Genomic DNA, 24,406 nt, shown 5'->3' on the forward strand with positions numbered 1-24,406 from the left:
CTGAGGTACCTGGCTACAGGAAGGTCATTTGAAGACCTGAAGTTTGGGACACTCATCACACCTCAGTCCTTGGGCGTCATCATTCCAGAGACCTGCAAAGCTATCGTCAAAGTGCTGCAGTACCAGTATTGCAAGGTAAGAAGAAAAACACACTACACATTTGTTTCTTGTGAAAGAAATTTATTTAATTTTTTTCATATATTGTTTTAAATTTAACTGTGCCAATAAGGCAGAAAACTGTGCTGCATAGCAGCCATCTTGTGTCAACAACACAACATAGTAGTAAAGGTTTTTTTAAACATTATAACAATACACAGCCACTGTGGCAAAAAAAACACTTGCACACTAGTTCCTCCAAAGTTTGCCAATTTTTTTTAATAAACCTTTTTTTTTTTTTTAATAGACAGCCAATAATAGGCTGCATTAACCAAACTGTGCACTGAACTGTATGCAATATAGACTGCAATAGAAATTTTACAAAACAGCATTATCACCAAATGTTATCAATCCCAATAGGTAGCCTGCTGTATATTATAGGGTGGGTCAGACACAAGTTTGAACAGGCCAATACACACATGGCACAAGTATAGATTGTGGCCCCGGCTTCCATCAATCTGTACTTGTGCCATGTGTGTAGTGACCTTGTCCAAACAGCGTTATCACCACCTTATACCATACAGCCAGCACCTATTGGGGAGTCATAATATTTGGTGTTAGTAGAAGCAAGAAAAAAAACTCATACTGCTGTTTATATGTGCCGTAAAGTGGTCAATAGCATCTGGTGGTTTTTGAAGGAGGCGTTCTGCATTCTTGAAAAATATGTCCTCCCGTTCAGTGTGATTCTCCTTTCTCCCGTTTTTTTTTTTTTTTTTTACGGGTGGTACGGAAGAGGATGAGGGTCCGGGTACAATGGGTGTTGCCAGTAGGGTGGTATTATCCACATCGCTCTCCCCGAGAAGACTAAGGTCCGGTGTGGAGGCCAGATCAGGGTCTTGGGTGGGAGGCTATATAGGAAACTAAAAAAAAAAAAATATTATAGTCGTATTTTAACTAGGGGTGAGCGGGTTCGGATTTCTGAAATCCGAACCCCCCCGAGCCCCCCCGATCCGAGTCCGATCAGAGTCAGGCTCGACTTTTCCCGCCTGACTCAGATCTGAAATCGAGGCAAAACGTCATCATCCCGCCTTCCGGGTCTCGCGGGTTTTGGATCCTATGTAAGGTACCCGCGTCGGCGCCATTTTCTCACTCGGCTGTGGACAGTGAAGAGGGAGGGTGGGAATTAGGGCTGGCTGGGCTGTGTAGTGTAGTGTAGTGCAGTGTAGTGTTGTGCTGTGCTGTGCTGCGCTGCTGTTGTCCATAGGGGCTGTGTCCACTACTTCAAAGTCCATAGGGGCTGGCTGGACTGTGTTGTGCAGTCAGTTGTCCATAGGGGCTGTGTCCACTCCAAAGTCCTGTGCAGTGTCCCAGTCCTAAAGGGGTGCTGTAGTGTTGTCCAGGGGGTGCTCTGTCCGTCAGGGGTGCTCCCCCCAAGTGCAAAAAAAATATATATTTTTTCTTTGTTTGTGAATTGTGTGCACTGTGGCTGCACGTGCATCAACAAAGGAGCAGCGCCAAGCGTGCACCTGTGTCCTATAAGTAAAAGGCCGGCTGGCTTGTCCGTTAGAGGGTGCTGTAACCCCCAAAGGGCGCTCCAAACAAAATAAAAAAATATATTTTTTTGTGTTTGTGAATTGTGTGCGCAGTAGCCGCACGTGCATCAACAAAGTAGTGCCAAGCGTGCGCCTGTGTCATAAGTAAAGGGCCGGCTGGCTTGACCGTTAAAGGGTGCTGTAACCCCCAAAGTACACTCCAAACCAAATAAAAAAATATTTTCTGTGTTTGTGAATTGTGTGCGCAGTAGCCGCACGTGCATCAACAAAGGAGCAGCGCCAAGCGTGCGCCTGTGTCATAAGTAAAGGGCAGGCTGGCTTGACCGTTAAAGGGTGCTGTAACCCCCAAAGTACACTCCAAATAAAATAAAAAAATATTTTCTGTGTTTGTGAATTGTGTGCGCAGTAGCCGCACGTGCATCAAGCGTGCGCCTGTGTCATAAGTAAAGGGCCGGCTGGCTTGACCGTTAAAGGGTGCTGTAACCCCCAAAGTTCACTCGAAACAAAATAAAAAAATATTTTCTGTGTTTGTGAATTGTGTGCACTGTGGCTGCACGTGTATCAACAAAGGAGCAGCGCCAAGCGTGCGCCTGTGTCCCATAAGTAAAGAGCCGGCTCGCTCATTTCTTAAAGGGTGGTGTAACCCACAAAGTGCACTACTCTCCAGCAAAAATTTAAAAATATTTTCTGTGTTTGTGTGCGCCTTAGCCGCACGTATATATCAAATCGATATAACATAAATGGAGGACCAAACTTTCTCCAATAAAAATAAAATAGAGAAAGATCAAGAACCACTTCCTCCTAGTGCTGAAGCTGCTGCCACTAGTCATGACATAGACGATAACATGCCATCAACGTCGTCTGCCAAGGCCGATGACCAATGTCATAGTAGAGGCCACATACAATCCCAAATGACAAAGTTCAGGAAAATGACCTTAAAAAAAACATTTAAATCATCTGAAGAGAAACGTAAACTTGCCAATATGCCATTTATGACACGGAGTGGCAAGGAACGGCTAAGGTCTTTCCCTATGACTAGTGTGTGTCATACTAGTATGACTAGTATGTTCATCACTAGTGGTTAATCTTCACATGACTATGGAAGCCCTCCTCCCGCTAAAAAAATCCAACGAGTTAAGATGGCAAAAGCACAGCAAAGAACTGTGCGTTCTAAGAAGATATCACAAATCCCCAAGGAGAGTCCAAGTGTGGTGGCGGTTGCGATGCCTGACCTTCCCAGCACTGGACGGGAAGAGGTGGCTCTTTCCACCATTTGCACGCCCCCTGCAAGTGCTGAAAGGAGCACCCACAGTCCACTTGCTGATATGCAAATTGAAGATGTCACTGTTGAAGTACAAAGTGGACACACTTCTGATCATTGTCTGATTTCCCTGCAAACAGAAAAAAAACTGTTATTAGAAACACTGGTTACATTTTCATAACACAACTCCCACAGTACATGACTATGCAGCCGCATTAACAGGGAAGCAGCTTGGTGAAACTTCTGCGATGATCTGCTGATTTCACAGGCTCATTTGAGCTTCACAACGTACATCTACTGAAGTGGATCTATAAGCCTCCAGTTTGTAGTAAATGGCCCAATGGCCTCTCCCAACCCATCACCGATGGCAGCCTGTCCTTTATCCTAGAGCTCTATCTCCCTTTCCCTGAAGAAAATCAGGGCAATTCCTCCTCTTCCCCATGTGAAAGAATGAGGGATTCAGTGTGTCAGGATTCAGCTTGACTGAGAATTAGCTGAGGTAGCTCAGTACTGTCTCCTCTCAGAGGGTCTGATTCAGAGGTAGAAGCAAATCCCATTGTGACTGCAATCCCGTACAGAGAGGTTGTGCAAAAATATTCAAATGTCACCACTGCTGGGTTTTTCATTGAGGCGCTCTCTAGCGGCATCTCAATACTGCCGCAATGTCAGTCGCAGATTGGTCCCATCGATGTTCTGAACAACTCTATGGTTGATCAGACTGTCCATCTAAACTGAGTCATCGGAGTCTTAACCACTGCGTATGAATTCAGTCACAGACGCCAATGCCCCCCAGAAGCGGTCGCGATTCTACCACATTTAAGTCACTACCCTTCAAACGCTACCTCACTGACAATCACTCTGCTTCCAAGTCCTCACTGCGACTGCCATTGGTAATGAAACTTGTCACATGTACAGTGTGACTCATACGCATAGTAGTTCAGAAATAATCACTCAACATACAGTAGAAGCGCTGTTATTAATTGATAATTTAATAACAATTGTACATACATATAAAATAGGTATATTACACACAATGAAAAAACAATATTAAAAATGGAAAAAATGTGCCATAAATAAAATTATCAGTAATAAACTTAAAAAAAATAATAATTAAATGTCAATGCCCCTCAAAATAAACAAACAAGGGGGGCACATTAAGCTCAAATCAAGCACTGTTAAGGGGCCTATCCATTACATGACTTTGTGAACAATCCAACCAAAGCCAGGAGGTTTTGGTCGCATTTTTCACAAAGTCGGGTAATGGATAGCTGGCAAGGACCAGCAATGTGCGTGCACGCTGGGTGCTTGCCGCCCCCGACTATCTACTGAACATGCCTGTCAACCTGACAAGGCTCGTCAGGTTCGGCATGTTCAGAGATAGGAGGTCGGGGTCCTGCACTAAATGACGTTCAGTGAACGCTGTTAATTGTGGGCACCGCTCCTCGGCGACCTGAAGGTCTGAACACTAGACGTTCAGTCTTTCAGGTCGCCTAGTGGACAGGCCCCTTAGTATTGTCCCATAACATTTGTTAGTAGGTTAAGAAGCCAAACAATCGTTATCCCACAGTTGTTAGTAGGAGCAAGCAGTCATCAGACAATAAATGACGGGCAGATAAGCTGCTTATGGTTTGTGGAGCGCTCTAAAGATCTTCTAATAGAGGCAACAGAACCACAAAAGGATCTTCCCAGTTAACCTATTGAGATAGCTTGAGTGGATTGTAGAGCTCAGGACTCTGCACTTTTGGAGCTATTACTACTGCCTGGTGGTTTAATCTATGTATGGAGACAACTCTTTAAGTGATTGAGTACAGGTCTATATGGTTGGGATTGCATACATATTAACAGCCTGTGTTACACTCCCTTTATCTGTCCCAGTTTCCTGTTCCAATCTGATACCTTACACCAGTAATTGTCAAATGTTTTTGGGCCGCTGACCCATTGATTCCATACATTTATTCCAGCTTCCCCCCACCTATGGTAGCCAGAACTCAAAGTAAATAATTCAAAATTTTGATTGAAGTTTTTCATTAATCCTAAAATAGTATTTAGTAATATTAATAATGGAACTCGATTTTTTTATTAATTTATAACACAAGCAATACACATTTAAAAAAAAAAAAAACTATTTTAACCAGTTAATTTAATCATAAAAATGTAAAAAAAATATTAGTTATGTAAATAAGAGCTTTTTAAAGCTGAGTCAATATAAAAAAAAAAAAATATATATATATATATATATACACACACTAAAGTATTTTTCTATCTATTTTTGCTGTATAAAGTGGTCTCCTTACAGTACATACTTGCAGGACTTCATTACTAAGAATCATAACGTCAACCATATATGAACCAGAATGCCAGGTTACTATACTTACTAATGAGCGGATATAATCCAGTACATACAGTAGCCCATGCAGAATCATTTCTCAATTAAGACTTATTCCACTGACTCCTTTAAGGTGGGGAATATTGCTGATTTAGATTAAAGGGCAAGTGTTAGCCTGGGCCCCTCCTTGCCTTATTTACTAATTATGTTTCCCCCTGCATTTGATGATCCCATCAGTATACAACAGCTGAGGTATTTATTTAACTACACCACAGATCTAGATCAGTACTGGAGTACGCTACTTATTTCCACCTATGGGTAAGTGAACTCAATGGAATTAAGCTGCTTGTTGTCATCAGTATCCACTAATAAAGTCTGAAGGTATTAAGTTTCTCCCTAAAGCCCTGACTGAGACTGAGGAGAAAATAAAGCAGAAACTCATACAGAAACTGGAAAATTATAATTAAGGAACAATTGTTACTATATATATTTTGTCATTCCCTTGGTACCTCTACTGTACCTCAACACCCTGTTTTGCTTTCCTGGTTAAATCTCCCCTGACTCCATCACTTTGTTTCTGGAGCTCTCTCCTGGGTTCCTGTGAATTACTGGTACTTCTCTTAACTCCTGACACCGTTTACCTGAACTCTCTTCAGTGGCAAATTACTTCAATTTTGATGGAAGTTTTTATAAACAATTGGTCGGGAATGCCATGGGCACCAGGTTTGCCCCCAGCTAGGCTAACATATTCATGGGAGGAGTCCCATGTCTGGGTGGGGCATGTCTGGGGCGCAAACCTGGTGCAGTGGTGGTGTTATATAGACATTTTGTTCATATTTAGGGGAGATGTGGATATTCTCAATGATTTTTGTGAATATTTGAACAACCCCTTCAATATTGTCCTGACTTATTCTGTCAGCAGGGATTCGGTACATTTTTTGTATTTACAATTGGATATCATAAATGGGCAGATAGAAACAAGTAATTTTATAAAACCTACAGACTGTAACACATACATAGAGAGAACAAGTAGCCACCTTCCACTTTGGCTTAATAATGTCCCCAAGGGACAATTTATGCGCTTAAGGCGCAATTGTTCTAGGGACTCTATTTTGTAAAAACAGGCAGAAGAAATGTCAAATAATTTTATTAAAAAAGGGTAGAGTCCGTCTAAATTACAAATATATATGAAAGAAGTGTAAAAGGTGGACAGGACCTCTCTTTTAGAAGATTCTAATTCTGATTTAAGTAAGAATAATAATAACTTAAAAGTTTCCTTCAATACACAGTTCAATAAGAGATTTAAATGTATTGAGAGGATCATTAGGAAACATTGAGAGATCCTCCCGAGGGATAATATACTTCAAAAGATATTACCGTCCAAACCGACTATCATATACAGAAAGGCACCTAATATTAAGAATAGTGTGGTTTCGAGTGCATTACCCATGGATGGGAAACGCCTTCTGCCAAGGAATAAAGGGTTCTATCGATGTGGCGATTGCAAGATGTGTAAATCCTGCAAAAATCAGAACTCCAAAATTACTGAATTCATGATAAATGATAGAGGTAGTAATTAGGGATTTTATAACATGTCAGACTAGTTATGTCATATATGTGACTGTATGCACATGTAATCTAGCATATATAGGCAAAACCAAAAGACAGGTAAAATACGGTGGGCAGAGCATGTACGCAATATCACAGGCTGTATTAATAATCCATTCTCCTTACATTTTAAAGATCATCACGATAGTTCCGTTAAGCGGTTAAAACATTTTTGTGGTCTGGCATGGGTTAAAGATGATTGGCGTACCAAAAACAGAGACATCAGACTTGCGAAAATGGAATTGTGATACATCTATGATTTGCATACACTTAAACCAGGGGGTTTAAATCATGATTTCGAATTAAGTGGTTTTTATAAGAGCTTATTTTTTATATTTGCATATAGAATTATTTGTATTACATTATAGTATGTATTCATGATATTATATGTTTTAGATGGAAGCTGGATACAGTGTATACAGACTGGGTATTTATTAATTTATCTTATACACGCTGAAAGTTATTAGGTAACTACTCACGTTATATTACATTCTAGTCGGAGGTTGCTTAGCAACCTTCAGGATGACTGGGATGCTTATTGCAGGCTGTCCGTAGTATATGTTGCATTTGGTTAGAACCAGCCACAATTATAGATTCACCTGTTTGTATTGCCCTAATTAAGATCGCCTAGCAGCCTCTTGGCATTTAAAAAGGCTGCTAATGCATGCTCGGTTGTCCATCCAGCTAAAACTTTATTCTACCATTAGAATATGGTGGCTATATGAAACATGTTGAAGTTTGAGGTAAGTTCTAATGGATTCTTATAATACTGCAGTTATTGCTGGATTTATGGTTTATTTATACCTATGTTTTTATTATATTGCTGGATCTATGGTTTATCTATATCCATTTATTGGTGTAGTTTTAGAGACACTTACCTTGATAAAGACGCCGCGGTGCATTGAAACGCGTTGATAGAGTGTCTGTTCACATTGGGGGATCGCATGCCTGTCTGGATTGACATTGCCACTGTAGTGACATACCCGGGCTCCATCTAAATTACAGTGTACTTGGTGTTAATCACATATGGTATGCAATGCCCCTTTAAGTTTTTACTAATAAAATATTCTTTTATCTTCAATATCCACACCATCTGATTACATTCCTTCTTTTATTTGATGCTGTTTATATATATATATATCAACATGAGGAATTTGGTCGTATAAACTAAGACTTTGGAGGAAGATAAAAAGAAACCTTTATGTGTATACATCATATTGCTAACAAGTAAGCATTCTTACTGTATGATAAACTGTCTGTTGGATACAATAACGATAAAGATATTCTAGGATGAGGACTATTTCACCACTTTCTGTAGGATTTAACACGAAGGGTGTAAAAGAATTTGGACTCTAAACCTTATCACACCATTGTATATTTGTGTATGTTTTTTACATATTGGAAAACATTTGGAAGAAATTCTACATCTGAAGGATTTCTGGAGCCATCCATAGTGCGAATATTGTAAGACCGTTCTTTTCTGTATGTATCTTGTTTGTATAAGTGGGTGACTTATTTTACGGTCTTTACTTGCTGCTTGTGGAGTGCATTGCCAAAGGTTAGAACTTCTTTTTTGTACCAAATAAATGGTGAGCATGAAGCACGGGACTATATTTGATGGCATAAGAATGTTATGCTGGGCACAGGGCTATGCATGCGACTGTGGTGAGTATAATGCTTTTATAGTGGACAAATGATTGTATATGATGTGCATGGACTATACATAAGTGGTTTGCCGCTCTATGTGATTGGCATAGTGTTTATGCTAGCTCTGCACATTATTATTGTTTTTGCTATATTATGGACACCAGAGATAAGTAGAGGTCGATTTTGTACACTTTTAAAGTGCCCCAAAATTGCCATAAATTGGTAATTTAAACCAAATTTTGGTTGATTTTAATTTGCTGTCAGTTTTTTTTTTTCAAACATTTAAATAGGCAATGCATTTCAATGGGAGCACAAAGCCCATTGAAAACAATTGTCCCAGAAATGAATAGAAAAAGCTCAGAAAGACAAATACGCTGCTTATTTTCTGGTACCTGTGCTGTGAATGGCTGCCAGGTATAACTGGAATTAGTCATTCCAGGAGTCAGTTTTGTTTACTCTTATTTTTAAAATAGGATTTTGATACTTACCAATAAATCCCTTTCTCCGATTCCACAGGGGACACTGGAGCCTCAGTACAATGGGGTATAGAAGTGGGTTAGCCGGAAGCTGGCAACTTTAATAAAAAAAACTTGAATGGTAGCTAGCTCCTCCCCCTCTATACCCCCCCCAGGTCAGTCTAAACAACTGTGCCTGAGAGGAGCTGGAAAGTAAGGAGAAGGAAACAGAGAAGCCACAACATTCATATATAAAGAAGGTTAATAAAAGACAAACCAACATTCCAATCAGACAACAGTAACAAACAACCGTCTGAATGTGGAAAAAGTAACAAATGCAGGTAGAGCAGCGCAGGGTGGGTGTCCAGTGTCCCCTGTGGAATCGGAGAAAGGGATTTATCGGTAAGTACCAAAATCCTATTTTCTCCTTCATCCACTAGGGGACACTGGAGCCTCAGTACAATGGGGACGTCCCAGAGCTCACATCCCGGGTGGGAGAGCGCTGAGAACCCTACAAAACTGCACGGTCAAACTCTGAAGCAGAGGCCGCAAAAGTATCAAAACGGTAGAATCTAAGAAACGTGTGCTTGCCAGACCAAGTGGCTGCTCGACAAAGCTGCTTTAAAGAAACCCCATGAGCAGCAGCCCATGAAGGACCTACCGAGCGCATAGAATGCGCTGTAATAGAAGCCGGTGGTTGCCTGGAAGCCCCCACATAAGCCTGTTTAATAGTCAGACGAATCCATCTGGAAATAGTTTGTTTGGAAGCCGGCCAACCTGGTCAGGCCAAATCAAACCGAACAAACAAAACATCCGATTTACGGAGCGAAGTAGTCCTGTCGACATAAATCCAGAATGCTCTGACCACATCTAAGGATCTAGAAGCTGGAGAGTCATCCTTAAACACAGGGACCACAATTGGTTGATTAATATGAAAAGCAGAAACTACTTTTTTAAGAGAGGATCTGTGTGTGCGTAATTCTGCCCTATCTTCATGGAAAATGAGATAAGGAGGACGGCATGATAAGGCCCCCAGTTCAGAGACCCACCTCGCTGAGGCGAGTGCCAAAAGGAGAACCACCTTCAAGTTAAGTATTTTAACTCCACCGTCTGTAGCGGCTCGAAGGTTTCAGACTGGAGAATAGCCAATACCAAATCTAAGTCCCATGGTGTCGTAGGAGACACAAAAGGAGGCTGAAGCCTGACTACTCCCTGTAGAAAAGTCTGGATATCCGGTAATAACGCCAATTTTCTCTGGAAGAAAATGGATAACGCGGATATTTGTACCTTTATGGAGCACAGACAAAGCCCTGCCGTGAAGCCAGCCTGAAGGAACAGAAGTAGACGTGATACCTTAAAAACTGATGGAGGTGAATTGCGTCTTTCACACCAAGTGACTTAAGCTTTCCATATGCGATAGTAATGCTGAGACATAATCTCCTTGTGAGCCCTAATCATGGTAGGAATTACACTTGACGGGATTCCCTTCTGTCTAAGAATGGCCCTTTCAGTAGCCATGCCGTCAAAAGAAGCCGCCTTAAGTCTTGATAAATAAACGGCCCCTGAAGCAGGAGGTCGTCTTGAAGAGGAAGCGGCCACGGCTCGTCCACCAACAGATTCCTTATCTGTCAGTGCCACGCTCTTCAGGGCCAATCTGGTGCTATGAACAGTACTCTGACATTCTCGCGTTTGATTCTCTGAAGTAAGCGAGGAATTAGCGGAAAAGGAGGGAATAAGTATACGTAGTGGAACCTCCACTGTGTTGTCAGGGCATCCACTGCTGCTGCCTATGGGTCTCTGGTCCGGGAACAGTAAATTGGTAATTTGTGGTTCAACCTCGATGCCATGAGATCGGCCTGTGGCCAACCCCACCGGAGAGTTAGTTGGTGAAATACCTGAGGATTGAGCGACCATTCCTCTGGATGAATATCTTGCCGACTGAGATAATCGGCCTCCCAGTTTTCCACACCTGGAATGAAGATGGCAGAGATTGCCACTGTGAATTCCTCTGCCCAACGCAGGATTCTGCCTACTTCCTTCATGGCGGCTCTGCTCTTGGTGCCGCCCTGTCTGTTGATATAGGCAACCGCTGTGGCATTGTCCGACTGTACTCGGACAGCCTGACCCTGCAACAGAGGCTGCGCCAGTTGGAGAGCATAAAATATTGCTCTTAACTCTAGAATATTTATGGGTAGACCTGCCTCCCTTTGAGTCCAGTGCCCCTGAAAATGTCTTCCCCGGGTCACTGCCCCCCACCCTCTTAGACTTGCGTCTGTGGTGAGGAGAATCCAATCCCATACTGCGAACCGGCATCCTGCCAGCAAGTGCGAGGGATTCAACCACCAAATTAGAGATGTTCTCGTCTGGGGAGACAAGAGGACTCGCTGGTGGAGAAATAGGTTGGATCCTGACCACTGGGAAAAAAGGTCCAACTGAAAGGGGCGGGCAGGAAATCTTGCATATTGAATTGCCTCGAAGGTCGCCACCATCTTTCCCAGCAGGCGGATACAGAGATGTACTGATACTCTGCGATGCCGCAAAATCAGACGCACCATGCTTTGAATGGAGGAGACCTTGTCCTGAGGCAGAAAAACCTTCTGTTCCGCCGTGTCCAATATCATGCCCAGGAACAGCAGATGTTGTGTCGGAGTCCAGGAGGATTTTTTTAAATTTAAGATCCATCCGTGTTGCAAGAGAAGGTTCTGGGTTAATTGAATGTCTATTAACAATCGAGCTACTGATGGAGCTTTGGTAGGTCGTCTAAATATGGAACAATGACTACCCCTTGATATCGCAGTAGAGCCATCATGACGGCCATGACCTTTGTGAATACCCTTGGTGCCGACGAAAGACCGAAAGGTAGGGCCTGAAATTGTCAATGCGAGTCTAGGACCGCAAATCGAAGAAATGCTTGATGAGGAGGCCAAATAGGGATGTGGAGGTAGGCATCCTTTATGTCTAGGGATACAAGAAACTCGTCTTTCTCAAGTCCTGCTATAACAGAGTGGAGAGACTCCATCTTGAACCTGAAGGTTCGAAGATAAGGGTTTAGATCCCTGAGATTGAGAATGGGTCTCACAGAGCCGTCCGGCTTGGGCACCACAAACAAGCTGGAATAAAAACCCTGACCTCTCTGATGGGTCGGAACTTCCACTACCACCTGGGACAATAGCAGCTTCTGTATTGCTTCTAGAATAACCTCCCTTTTTTCTGATGCCAGTGGTAAACGGGTTCTGAAAAAACGAGAAGGCGGATCTATTCTGAAGTCCAACTTCAGACCATGTGTAATGATGTCCCTGACCCAGGCGTCCTGGCAAGACTTGATCCACACTTCCCTGAAGTGTAAAAGACGAGCTCCCACCTTCAGATCTCCCAACTGAGAAATGAGAGAGTCATGCGGAGGGCTTTGCTGTTGTCTTGTCCTGCTGGGACCCAGACGAAGCTGATGTCGCAGTTCTACCACGGCCTCTGGACCCTCGGGAGAAAGCCGGAGCACCCCTGGAGCGTCCTCTAAACCTGCCGGGGGGACGAAAGGACCGAAAGGAAGGACCTGCAGAAGGTCACCTAAGAGGGGGAGCCACAGATGGTAGGTAAGTGGATTTCCCACCGGTAGCCTGTGAGATCCACTTATCCAACTCCGTCCTGAAAAGAAATTCTCCGGTAAAAGGAAGAGCTTCTACAGCTCTCTTGGACTCTGCATCTGCGTGCCATTGACGCAGCCAAAGGGCTCTTCTGGCTGATATAGCTAAAGCCGAAGATCTAGCGGAAAGACCACATATGTCTTTAGAAGCTTCCCCAAGGAAAGCGGACGATTCTGCAATCTGCTCAGCCAGCTGAATGAGATCTTCAGTCTGCGATCCTGACCTGAGACCTTCTGCAAGCTGTGTAGCCCAGGCTTCGACAGCTTTATTAACCCAACAGCTAATCAGTGCTGGACGCTGTGACACTCCTGCCACTGTATAAATGGATTTTAGCGTGTTTTCCAGCTTTCTGTCGGAGGACTCCTTTAAAGAAAGAGCTCCCGGAACGGGAAGCACCGTCTTTTTAGAAAGACGGGATACTGAGGGGTCTACAGCTGGGGGAGTTTCGCATAATTTTCTACTATCTGGTGGAAATAGATAATAGGATAAAATTTTCTTAGAGATTTGAAACCTCTTATCAGGGTGTGTCCACGCTGAGGTTAGGATATCATCCAACTCCTCCAAAGCTGGGAAAGTGACAGCCTGTCTAAATCTCTTACCAAAAATAGACGGTTTAGAAAACACCTCTGAGTCCTCTATGTGTAAAGCCTGGCGTACTGCAGTGATTAATGCATCTACGCCCTGTGATATAGGTTCCGATTCATCAGGAAACTGAACCTCTTCTTGAACCTCGCCCTTCTCAGGTTCCTGCGCTTCCTCATCATCCCAATGTAAAGGATTCTGGATAATTCTCTTATTAGGGAATATGAGGCAGTAGGAGGGGCCTGGGGCATAACTTTAGTAAGTCCCTCTACAGATTTGGCTAAAGAACGTGCCCAATCTGGCTCAGGTGATCTGTGTGTGATCACCTCCCTGTCTCTGCGAGCTGCTTCAAGCTCATCAGAGAGTCTAGTCATAACCGAAGTTATTTGGTCAGACCATAACGGCTGGGATGGAGTGTCGGCAGCCTGCGGCTGAGACACACACTTGTCACACAGCAGAGAGGAGTTAGATTGTTCTTGTGTGAATTTCTCTGCACATTTTTTGCATGAGAAGGACTTTTGTGCAGCCTTAGATCCCTTAGAAGCCATGCTGCAGCACTCTGTCACACCCACACCACACATACACACACAGTATGTGAGAGACAGATATAGAGACTATAACCAAGGGGGGGCGGAGAGGGAGAGTGCTATGCCCCCTAGCAGCTCTATAATAGAGCTATAAACAGCCCTTAAAAGAAACTTTACTGGCCTTAATCAGGTGCAGTCTCCAGGAGCAGCCCTATTCTCTAAAATGGCCCCCAGCGTCTACTACAGAAGCGCTGGGAATGCTGGGAGGCAGGAGCAGAAGATGGACTTAAGCTCCGCCCCCTCTGCTATGGCGCCTTCACCGCACTAGCACTGCTGCTCGATTGCCCGCCTAAATGAAGTCCTGACTCTCCCGCTAGTCGGGGAGCCAGGACGCACTGACCTTCACACTGCCAAGGCTGCCGGTGGCGGGGTTTATGCTAGGGGAAGCCCGCGACGAGCGCCGCATGCAGCGCGTCTAGGGCTCCCCAGAGACTGAGGTCTCTGTAGCTGGAGACCTCAGCGCGGACCGCAGGCAGTGGCGGTGAGGTCTCCCCGGCAGCTCCACTGGTGCAGGCAGGCAGGGGCAGTGGGCTGCCTGTCTGTATCCTCAAGATACTTAAAACCTGCTCTAAATGTGCCTTAATGGAGCATAGGTCCAGCTCCCAGGGCACAAACTTTAGACTGACCTGGGGGGGGGTGGGGTATAGAGGGGGAGGAGCTAGCTACCATTCAAGTTTTTTTTATTAAAGGTGTCAGCTCCCGGCTAACCCACTTCTATACCCCATTGTACTGAGGCTCCAGTGTCCCCTAGTGGATGAAGGAGAAAATTTATTTATTTAATGGAGTGTTGTCCCATTCATTTCAACTAACACTGAATTTCAATGCTGTCATACTTGACTCTGCCCTCTTATTTATTCCCATATCCATCTCTACAAGTTCCAGTGGCTCCACCTTACAAGTAATGCTAGAAAATTGTAGTTTCTTGCCCATTCTCTCATCATCTCACACCTTGACTACAGCATCCTCCTTCTATCTGGCATTCAATATCTATTCCAGCTTCCATCCATCCTAAATGCAGCAGCCAAACTTCTTTCTCTCTCTCCACTCCACATCTGCTGCAACATGTTGCAAATCCCTACACTGCCTTGCCAACTTCTCCAGAAACCAATTCATATAACTCCCCTATGTACAAAACCTTCAACACCACTCTTTCATAAGTCTTAAATCTCGTCTCAAAATACTATCCTTCTCACCCTCTTAGTAATACATTTGGCTTGTGCCTTACCTCTGGTAACTGCCTCTCACTTTTGCACACAAGACTTCTCCTGTGCTGCTATCAACTTAAGGAATACAGGCCCTGATTCAGAGCCGGACGCTCTGACAGAGCGCTCGCTCTGAATCAGGGCCGTCCCTGCTCCTTTTTGGAGCGGCCTCCTGGCCGCTCGCATAGCTGTGGGTGACCACCCACAGCTATAGCGAGCGGCCAAACTGATGGTCGTGATGGTCAAGACCATCGTGACCATAGGGCATGCGACGAGACCCTGTGGTAGGGTCTCGTTCCCGCAAGCCCAGGAGTGCTTTTGGCTCTATCAGAGCCAAAAGCACTCCCATTGACATCACTAGTGATGTCAGTGGGGCCGGACCCAGACGGTAGTCGTTCCCATGGGAACGCCTCGGTCTGGGCAGCCACGCCCCCGGCATGCCCACCAAAAGGGGACGTGCTGTCAATCAACATTGACAGCATGCTCCTATTGGTGCGAGACCCATAACGACGTCTTGGCCGTCGTTATTCGGGTCTCGCGCTTGCGCACGACAGAGCCACCTGTGTCGTGCGCATGCGCACTTGGGCACCATCGACCCGCTTGCGGGCGCTCAGCGCTCGCGAGCGGGTCTGAATCAGGCCCTCAGTACCACACTCCCATCAGGCTCGCCCAAAGCCTTTTAATCTTTAGACAGTATATGAAAACCCATCTTTTTATTAGGTCATATCCTACTGCCACCTATAATGCACTAATCATTCTCATAAGCAGGCCCCTCCTATACCTGTTTTCCCGTTTGCATTTTGTCTACCTTGTATGTCCCTGCTTTATGTATATCCTGTTTTCCCCACCTTCCAGTACTGCAGAGCACTCACAAACCAATGATAATAATAATTGCCAATTGAAATTAATGGGAAATAACACTCATCTCACTTCTAATTTACTATACTTTTTTTTTTACCTATTTAACCACTGAGATTTACTGATAAATAACACATAACAAGCTAAGAGACTATAAGGATTGAAAAGTGAATAATTGGCAATGGGTGTTACTTAGTGAAGGCTTCATGAGTGATACTGTTTGTATTAAGAATTAGCTATTTTTACACTTCTATCCTCAGTATAATTATTCTTAGGTTTGCACAGCATGCAAGGCAGCGACAGAATCTGTGCATAACCATAACCATCCTAACAGAACACAGATACATGGCTAAGGGAAAGTGAAGGTAATAAATGCAGTATATTTATAATCCCAAATGTAATATTAGTAATTTAGTATAAACTTACAGTCCAATTATCTAAATTGACTTGAATTGAAATGGGGAACCAAGCAACAACTTTCACAGCATATAGCCAAGCATTAACACTTGTGAAGAGGAGGTGCAGGTGTCACATTTCACACACATTACTTAGGTGCAAAGAGGTTTATTTCATATTTAGCCTATTTTGTATTTACTGTATTACACTTACAGTAGTAAACAGCCTATACTTATTTTACTTATTTAGTTTTTAATAGGCTACTTTATTTCAAATCATAAAGTACCTTAAAAAACTCTTCCGTTGAGATAAGATAGTATAGTATTTGTGGTTTGTGCAGTTCTACCTTTAGGAATAGATTGCAGATTTTACTGTAGATCAGTATGGCAACGTCCAGTCAATCTATGTAACACAAAGACAGGTAAAGTTTGTCACTGGTGTTAGCCAGTAGAAAAGATGTAGGAGGAAATCAAGGAACAGAAATTTGTGAAAATTGCAGATTTCTGGTAATTTTCACTACAGGATTAACACCTTAACTGCTGAAAAGTGCCTATTTTGGCACTTTTTAGGCTGATTATATACCAACATCAATATCAGTAATTAAATGAAACCTTATTTTTTAATTAGACTTTGAATTTCCAGAAAATAGCAATAGTTTACTTATTTATCATCACAAGCCATAAACACTATGGGGGTCATTCAGAGTCGGACACAAGCGCTGAGCGCTCGTAACTGACTCGATGTTGCCCCACTGGGCATGCGCACGACGGAGCCGGCTCCGTCGTGCGCATGCGCGAGACCCGGCTAGCGATGGATGCTCCGTCGCTAGGGGTCACGCAGCAGACGGGGCGAGCTGTCGATGGTGAGTGACAGCTCGCACTGTTAGGGAGGCGGGCAGGGGGTGTGCCTGTCCAAACGGAGGCATTCCCGCCAGAACGCTTGCTGTTTGGGGGCGGCCCCACTGACATCATTGCTGATGTCAATGGGGAGCTTTCTGCTCGATCAGAGCAGGAAGCTCCCTGGGGCTTACGAATGCCCAGACCCAACCTTAGGGTTTGGTCCAAAGCCCCGATGGTCGCGATGGTCTTGACCATCACGACCATCACCCATGTCGGACGCTAGAGCTGTGGGTGTTAACCCACAGCTTAGCGATCGACAAGGAGGCAGTCGTTCAGGATGCAAGCAGCCGCCCTGATTCAGTGCGACCGCTTGCAACTATCGACCGCCTCTGAATGAGGTCCTATATCCCAAAATAGACGAAAAAGTGGTAATTGAAATTGCAAGAAAGTGAACTAAAAGCAAATGTATGTATTTTTAATTTTCTAATCACCACCAAGAGCTGGATTGACACATACATTATTTTTTTTTTATTTGTTTGAATAAAATGTATAAAAAGCCTGATTCAGAATTACAGAAGCAAAACAAAACAAGGAGCACTCTGCTCCTAGAACACACCATGTTGGAATGCATTCATCTTTTGTAGAAATAACATGGGACAACTTACTCCATCAAATGAGGGGACCTAAAATTTTATTCATGCCATAATGAAAGTGATCAGGACATTAGACCCCACCCCCCTTCTTAATGCTTTATATAGTATACAGTAGTGTGTTTTTGTCTGCTGATGATGAGACAATAATTAGTAAGGAGACACAATGGGCCGTATTCAACTAGTGGTGAAAAACTTACTTTTTTTTGCCATAGGCGAAAACGGACATTTTTTGCCCAAAAAAGGTGATATCTTCGACACAGAGCAGGCGAAAAAAAACTGGAGAAAAGTTTTCTCCATCCCAGACCAGGCGAAAAAAACTGCAAAATCCCTATTTTTGGCTAAAAATGTGGGGATTTCTTTCAGAACTCTTTGGACACCCCCTAATGATAAATTGCCCCACTGGCTAAAATATTATCCGCTGGCAAAAAAAACATTCGTTTTCACTGCTAATTGAATACGGACCATTGTTTAAAACAATTAACTCTTTCAAACCAGGATACTCAAGAGTATATAGGTACCTGGTTGGGGAAGATCATGACCGTTAAGTGCCCTATCTCACACACGGGCTCTACTAGTATAACTACAGTACAGGATGATACATTCTGGTGATCACTAGACACCACAGAACTGTAATTAGAAAGACGGAACTCTCTTCTTTCCTCTTTCAAGTAATATTGCTCCTGAGTGCATTTAATCCAGGATGGGGGAGATATTGCCCTGTTCCTGGACTTCAGAATGATTTGTGTTGTGCATGGGTGTTCACAGGTTTATAAGAGTATGAGAATAACTTCTCAGGGACTCCTCTCTTTTAAATAAATTCTCAGGGATTCCACCCCTGTGTTAGTGGGCACTTTTAATATATATCTAGCCTATTTCCTGACTTAAAAATGTGTCCAATAGTTTACCATGTAGGGACGGGGTATTAGGTCATAAGCAATATCCACCCCTTCTTGGTCCAAGAGATCACAACAATACTGTGTGGACTTTTAGATATATTCTCCCATTTGAATTACTACAATGCTTCAGGCAAAGGTGCAACTATTTTCTAAAGGCAAAAAACAGTTAGATCTGTCTTTAAAAAAATTGTTGCTTTAAATCCAACAGCAAAAATCACAGAAAAATCGTCCATTTTGACAAATTGCTGTTCAATACATTGCCGCTGTATGTAGAATATACTGCTTAATGGCTAATAATTGGTTCCACTTTTCAGGACACAGATAGCCTCTGGATCCCAATAGCATCACTATAAACTTGGTTAATTTTTTTATATCACATATTTTTAAGGGCATAAATGAATGTTCTTTGTAGGACAGTCACAAATTTAGCGGTTTTATTTTTCCAAAGGACACGTCTGGTGTTTTGTCTGGCATTAAAAAGAAGCATGTGGTGGCTTTTTTTTCCTTCTATGGAACCATAATGAGGATATTTACATTCTGTTCCACTTTATTTCACAGTATTAATAATTAGAAGAAAATTAAGAAATTCAGGAAGTATGATCATATGAATTTAATACACAGTGGAAATGCATACAGTCAAACACTGAGTAACAGCTTCTCCTAGAAGAATATGTATCTTAATTTAAGCAGTTGCCAGTCAACAAAAGGCAAAGTATAATACATTTAATTTCACAAAAAGAACAGCATGATGGGATACATAAAGGAACGACTAAGGGAACAATAAGGATGTCTTGTTATTTCTTCATGTCTAGGATTGTACTTCCAGGACCACGTTGCTTTGCACTGCAGATGGTGCAGAAATATACAGGTGACATCTAGAAAAAAATACAATTATTAATGCCAGCTAATGCTGTCTCAATAAAATATAATTTCTCAACAGTTTAGAAAAATAATTCTACCCAAACAGAAAATGTAGTGTTGGGCATTACACTGTAACACAATATGCTCCTTATATGGGCTCAGGATTCCCCCTAATCTAACAGGTACCCCCAAGCTCCAACAGCCATGGATGCACTCCTCTCACTTACTAGTAGTATTTTGATGCTACATCTCCATAAGCTTCCTACTCATGAGATTGAGGAGATCACGGGAAAGGAAAGACAACAACAATGTTAGTCTATAGGAAACCCACCCTACAAGAAAAGTGCATCACTAGACCACAGTTACCCTCTGTAGTTTTACCTGATTGGGTGGAGGGTTGGAGACAATGTAAAAGTAGCACTTGGTATTATAGCATACCTTATTAGGCTTCATACAGTGCTACATTTCAGTTTTCATGAGAGTCATCATTTAACTCAGCATTCATTGCGTGTATGTAAAGGAACGTGAGAATTCATGAACACACCAATCACAGGGTAGAATCATGGCTTAGCTCTGCTATCACCCACATATGTATGGATTGTGAATTATTACATTGAAAAATGCTGCCGTATCCTAAATTAGTTATCTGCACATTTTTGGAAGTGTTTAAATTGTCAGTATTCCAATATTGTTTCTTATGTACCATTCCAATCCATTGTGTAAGCAATGAGGCCTGTCAGTTGATGCTGCAGGCACTGCATGAGTAGCCCTGTCTACTCAATATACAAATTCTCTAAGACATACAGGAATAAAAGCTTCATATTTGCCACATTTAATGTTACTATGGCTGAACAGACACAATTCCCAACCCTAGTTTTAGATGCAAATAGGAAACAGCTATTGCTTTATTTAATAAAAAAAAATCATTTAAATAGGATAGATACTGTATGTAAATATATTTCATTTACATATTGTATATAAAAGCTGGTTACTCATGTGTAAACAGGTCAAATACACATTTTTTACTCTTATAAAAGTCATATTTAATCTGTGCTGGGACAAAAAATAAATCACACAGTAACATAGTGACAACCAGATATTTGTGTCTATGTAAAGAACATGCCATTTACTATAAGAAACACTCCAGTCAGGGCCGTAACTAGGGTAGTGCGACCTGTGCCATGGCGCAGGGCAGGGGGCGCTGTTTGGGCCTGTCAATTTTCTGTTTATTATAATTCTCATTTGTAGCTTCCCCTTCTTTCATCCCCAGCATCTCCTGGCCTCCCCCATCTCTTCCCTGACCCTTCCCCATGAGGCCATGGCCCTTTTTCTAGTGCATTTTCTTATGTCCCTATTTGAAAAATAGAAAGTGGGGGGCGCCAATGCTCTTTTTGGCACAGGGCACTAAAAAGTCTAGTTACGACTCTGACTCCATTCATACAAGATCAGGGCACACATGACTGACTGTATACGGTGGATCCGGAAAGTATTCACAGCGCTTCACTTTTTGCACAGTTTATGTTACAGCCTTATTCCAAAATGGAATAAATTCATTTTTGTCCTCAAAATTGTACACACAATACCACATAATGACAGCGTGTAAAAAGTTTTTTTTAGATTTTTGCAAATTAATAAAAAAAACAAAACTAAGAAATCACATGTACATAAGTATTCACAGCCTTTGCTCAATACTTTGTTGACGCCCCTTTGGCAGCATTTACAGCCTCAAGTATTTTTGAATATGATGCCACAAGCTTGGCACACCTATCTTTGGGTAGTTTCACCCATTCCTCTCAAGCTCCATCAGGTTGGATGGGAAGCGTCTGTGCACAGCCATTTTCACATCTCTCCAGAGCTGTTCAATTGGATTCAAGTCTGGGCTCTGGCTGGGCCACTCAAGGACATTCACAGAGTTGTCCTGAAGCCACTCCTTTGATATTTTGGCTGTGTGCTTAGGGTCGTTGTCTTGCTGAGTATGCCTTTCAAAATCATGTCCAATCAACTGGATTTACCACAGGTGGATTCCAATTAAGCTGTAGGAACATCTCAAGGATGATCAGTGGAAACAGGATGCACTTGAGCTCAATTTTGAGCTTCATGGCAAAGGCTGTAGATACTTATGTACATGTGATTTCTTAGTGTTTTTTTTTTTTTACCAAATTTGCAAAAATCTAAAAAAAAAAACTTTTTACACATTGTCATTATGGGGTATTTATTGTGTGCAGAATTTTGAGGACAAAAATTAATTTATTCCATTTTGGAATAAGGCTGCAACATAACAAAATGTGGAAAAAGTGAAGCGCTGTGAATACTTTCCGGATGCACTGTACAAGTTTATACTATTGATAAAAGTAATAATTAAATTCCAAATTAGATACTGAATAGATATTTTAACATAAATCAGTACATATTTTGAAACCTAAATACTGGGCAGATGGAGTGTATGTAATGAACTTACTCTATTGTATTACCACTATATCCTGCATCTTGGCAGAACCACCAGACACAGAGAATGACAGAGTATGGCTGGAAGCTCTATGTGTTATCACATGTTACTGCACATGAAGCATTCTGTCTGATGCTGCCTATGTGTTACAATAAGGTCACAGCACAGTGAGTACCTTACATGGCACACCACTTACAGCCACTATCAGCCACATGAGGAAGACTTTTTTTATTTCTTGAGCATATTGTAAAAATTGGTCTGATCATACACACACAGTGGCGTCATTAGGGGAGTTCGGGGGGTGCGACCCCCTTGAAGGATGACACCAAGAAGATCAGCAAGTCACACCCGCGGGCCGCATACCCACAGCACCACCACCGACCATGAGCTGCTGGAGCCGCCTGGAGACACTTTTATTGTATATCTGCAGGTCCGTCCTGCCCGCCGCCGCTGGGGTGAGCTGCACATTCTCTCACCGCGGCCAGCGTCCAGAGCCACGCACAGGCACAGAGAATATCTGTGGTTCTGGACGCCGGCTGTGATGACGTCATCGCGCACGTCGGCTCCGCTTGTACTTCTGGGAGCCATTCAGCCTGATGGAGAAGGAGGAGGGACTACAGGCGTGTCAGCGTGCTGCGTGTCAAGAAGGACAAGTTAAGTGCGCACCCCACCCGGACACACCCAGTACTTGCCAGCAGGTCGTGAAGAGAGGAGAGGTAAGTATTGACTAACTGCACAGGGGAGGAGGCACAGCATAAGGGTGATTACTGGGGCCACGGCATAATGGGCGCTACTGGGGGCACAGCTTAAGGGGCATTGCTGGGGCACTGCATAAGAGAGGCAATATTGGGGGCACTATATAAGGGCACTACTGGGGGCACAGCTTAAGGGGCATTGCTGGGGGCACTGCATAAGAGAGGCAATACTGGGGGCACTATATAAGGGCACTACTGGGGGCACAACTTAAAGGGAACTGCATAAGAGGCGCTACTGGGGGCACACCTTAAGGGGCATTGCTGGGGGCACTGCATAAGAGGCAATACTGGGGGCACTGTATAAGGGCACTACTGGGGGCACAGCTTAAGGGGCATTGCTGGGGCACTGTATAAAGGCACTACTGGGGACACAGCTTAAGGGGCATTGCTGGGGACACTGCATAAGAGACAATACTGGGGGCACTGTATAAGGGCACTACTGGTGGCACAGCTTAAGGGGCATTGCTAGGGCACTGCATAAGAGGTGCTACTGGGGGCACAGCTTAAGGGGCATTGCTGGGGGCACTGCATAAGAGGCAATACTGGGGGCACTGATTGTATAAGGCGCACTACTGGGGGCACTGTATAAGGGACACTACTGGGGGCACAACTTAAAGGGCATTGCTGGTGCACTGCATAACAGGCGCTACTGGGGGCACTGTATAAGGTGCACTTCTTGGGGCACTGTATAAGACACATTATTTACTGGGGATACTGTATAAGGGGCACTACTGGGGGAACAACATAAGGAGCATTACTGGGGCACATCATAAGGGGCATTACTGGGCGCACTGAATAAGGGGCACTACTGGGGCACTGCATAAGGTGCGCTACTGGTGGTAAAGTATAAGGCCGCGATGATGTCACAGACTGTGCGCGGCTGCGCCGGGTGAGTGGTCCCGGTCCAGCCTTCTGCATACACGTGGTGAATTGTAGTTTTCTATTTAAGGTGACAGTTGTTTTGTGTTAATTAGCCTGATGACAGTGCCTGATTAAACAAGCACTGAAATGTTGCAAATTTAATGCCAGAGTTGTGTTATCTGTAATAGCACGGAATGCTGCACCCCCTGCTGCTGTGTGTGTGTGTGTATTTATATATGTATATATACGTTTTGTATACGTTTGCTGCTAAATATACCAATGCACTTTATTATGGACATTTAAATATATATTTTTTGCAACTTATGGTGGTGTGATGGTCTCTATCTTACATTTTTTGTATGAAATATGTCTATTGAATCCTTATGTGACTTCAGCACACAATGAAAATTTGAGCCAGGCTTGTGTGCGCTTTTTTTCTGATATGTAGATTCTTCTTTTTTTTTTTTTTGAGGGGGGTAGTCTCCATGATTTCTAGCACCAGGTGACACCACCCTAGTGACGCCTCTGTACACACATTAAAGCAAACTATTGTTAGGAGTATGAATAATTTATATATCAATCCTGCACACTCTCTTGTAAATATTACATGCAGCAAATATTTTTTTTACTCCAGTCAGTGTTATCAGCACTTCTTTATATAGGCTATTCTAGGGTGACAAATCCTGCTGGAAGGGGGAATTCTATTTAGCTGCTGATTGTAACCGAAAGGAGATGTTTTAATTCTTCACCTGTCACCGTGACTGGAGCCGATGCTGAGTCACACGCAATCCCGATGTTCACGTAAATTATACCACTTTCAGACAGAATAATCCCCAAAACCTGCGTTTTTCCCATATCTTTCAACCCGGGAAGGACCCGGGAA

At 43.2% G+C, this 24,406-nt stretch overlaps 1 protein-coding gene and 2 pseudogenes across 1 annotated transcript in view; all 3 read right to left on the reverse strand.

Annotated features, from left to right (window-relative positions):
• Positions 1–10,075: 10,075 nt before the first annotated feature.
• Positions 10,076–11,567, reverse strand: LOC148517834 (uncharacterized; annotated as a pseudogene).
• A 4-nt stretch (positions 11,568–11,571) lies between these two features.
• On the reverse strand, positions 11,572–13,717 carry LOC148517835 (uncharacterized; annotated as a pseudogene).
• Positions 13,718–17,616: 3,899 nt separating this feature from the next.
• VPS41 (VPS41 subunit of HOPS complex) overlaps positions 17,617–24,406 on the reverse strand; it is a 307,161-nt gene continuing 300,371 nt past the window's right edge. Inside the window, exon 29 of the mRNA XM_088478142.1 lies at positions 17,617–19,475. Coding sequence (XP_088334268.1) covers positions 19,395–19,475 — 81 coding nt within the window. The 3' untranslated portion in view covers positions 17,617–19,394. The remainder of the gene's footprint in view (positions 19,476–24,406) is intronic.

Source organism: Taudactylus pleione, unplaced genomic scaffold (assembly GCF_031769625.1).
Source record: "Taudactylus pleione unplaced genomic scaffold, aTauple2 ptg000208l, whole genome shotgun sequence".
Taxonomy (NCBI): Eukaryota; Metazoa; Chordata; class Amphibia; order Anura; family Myobatrachidae; genus Taudactylus; species Taudactylus pleione.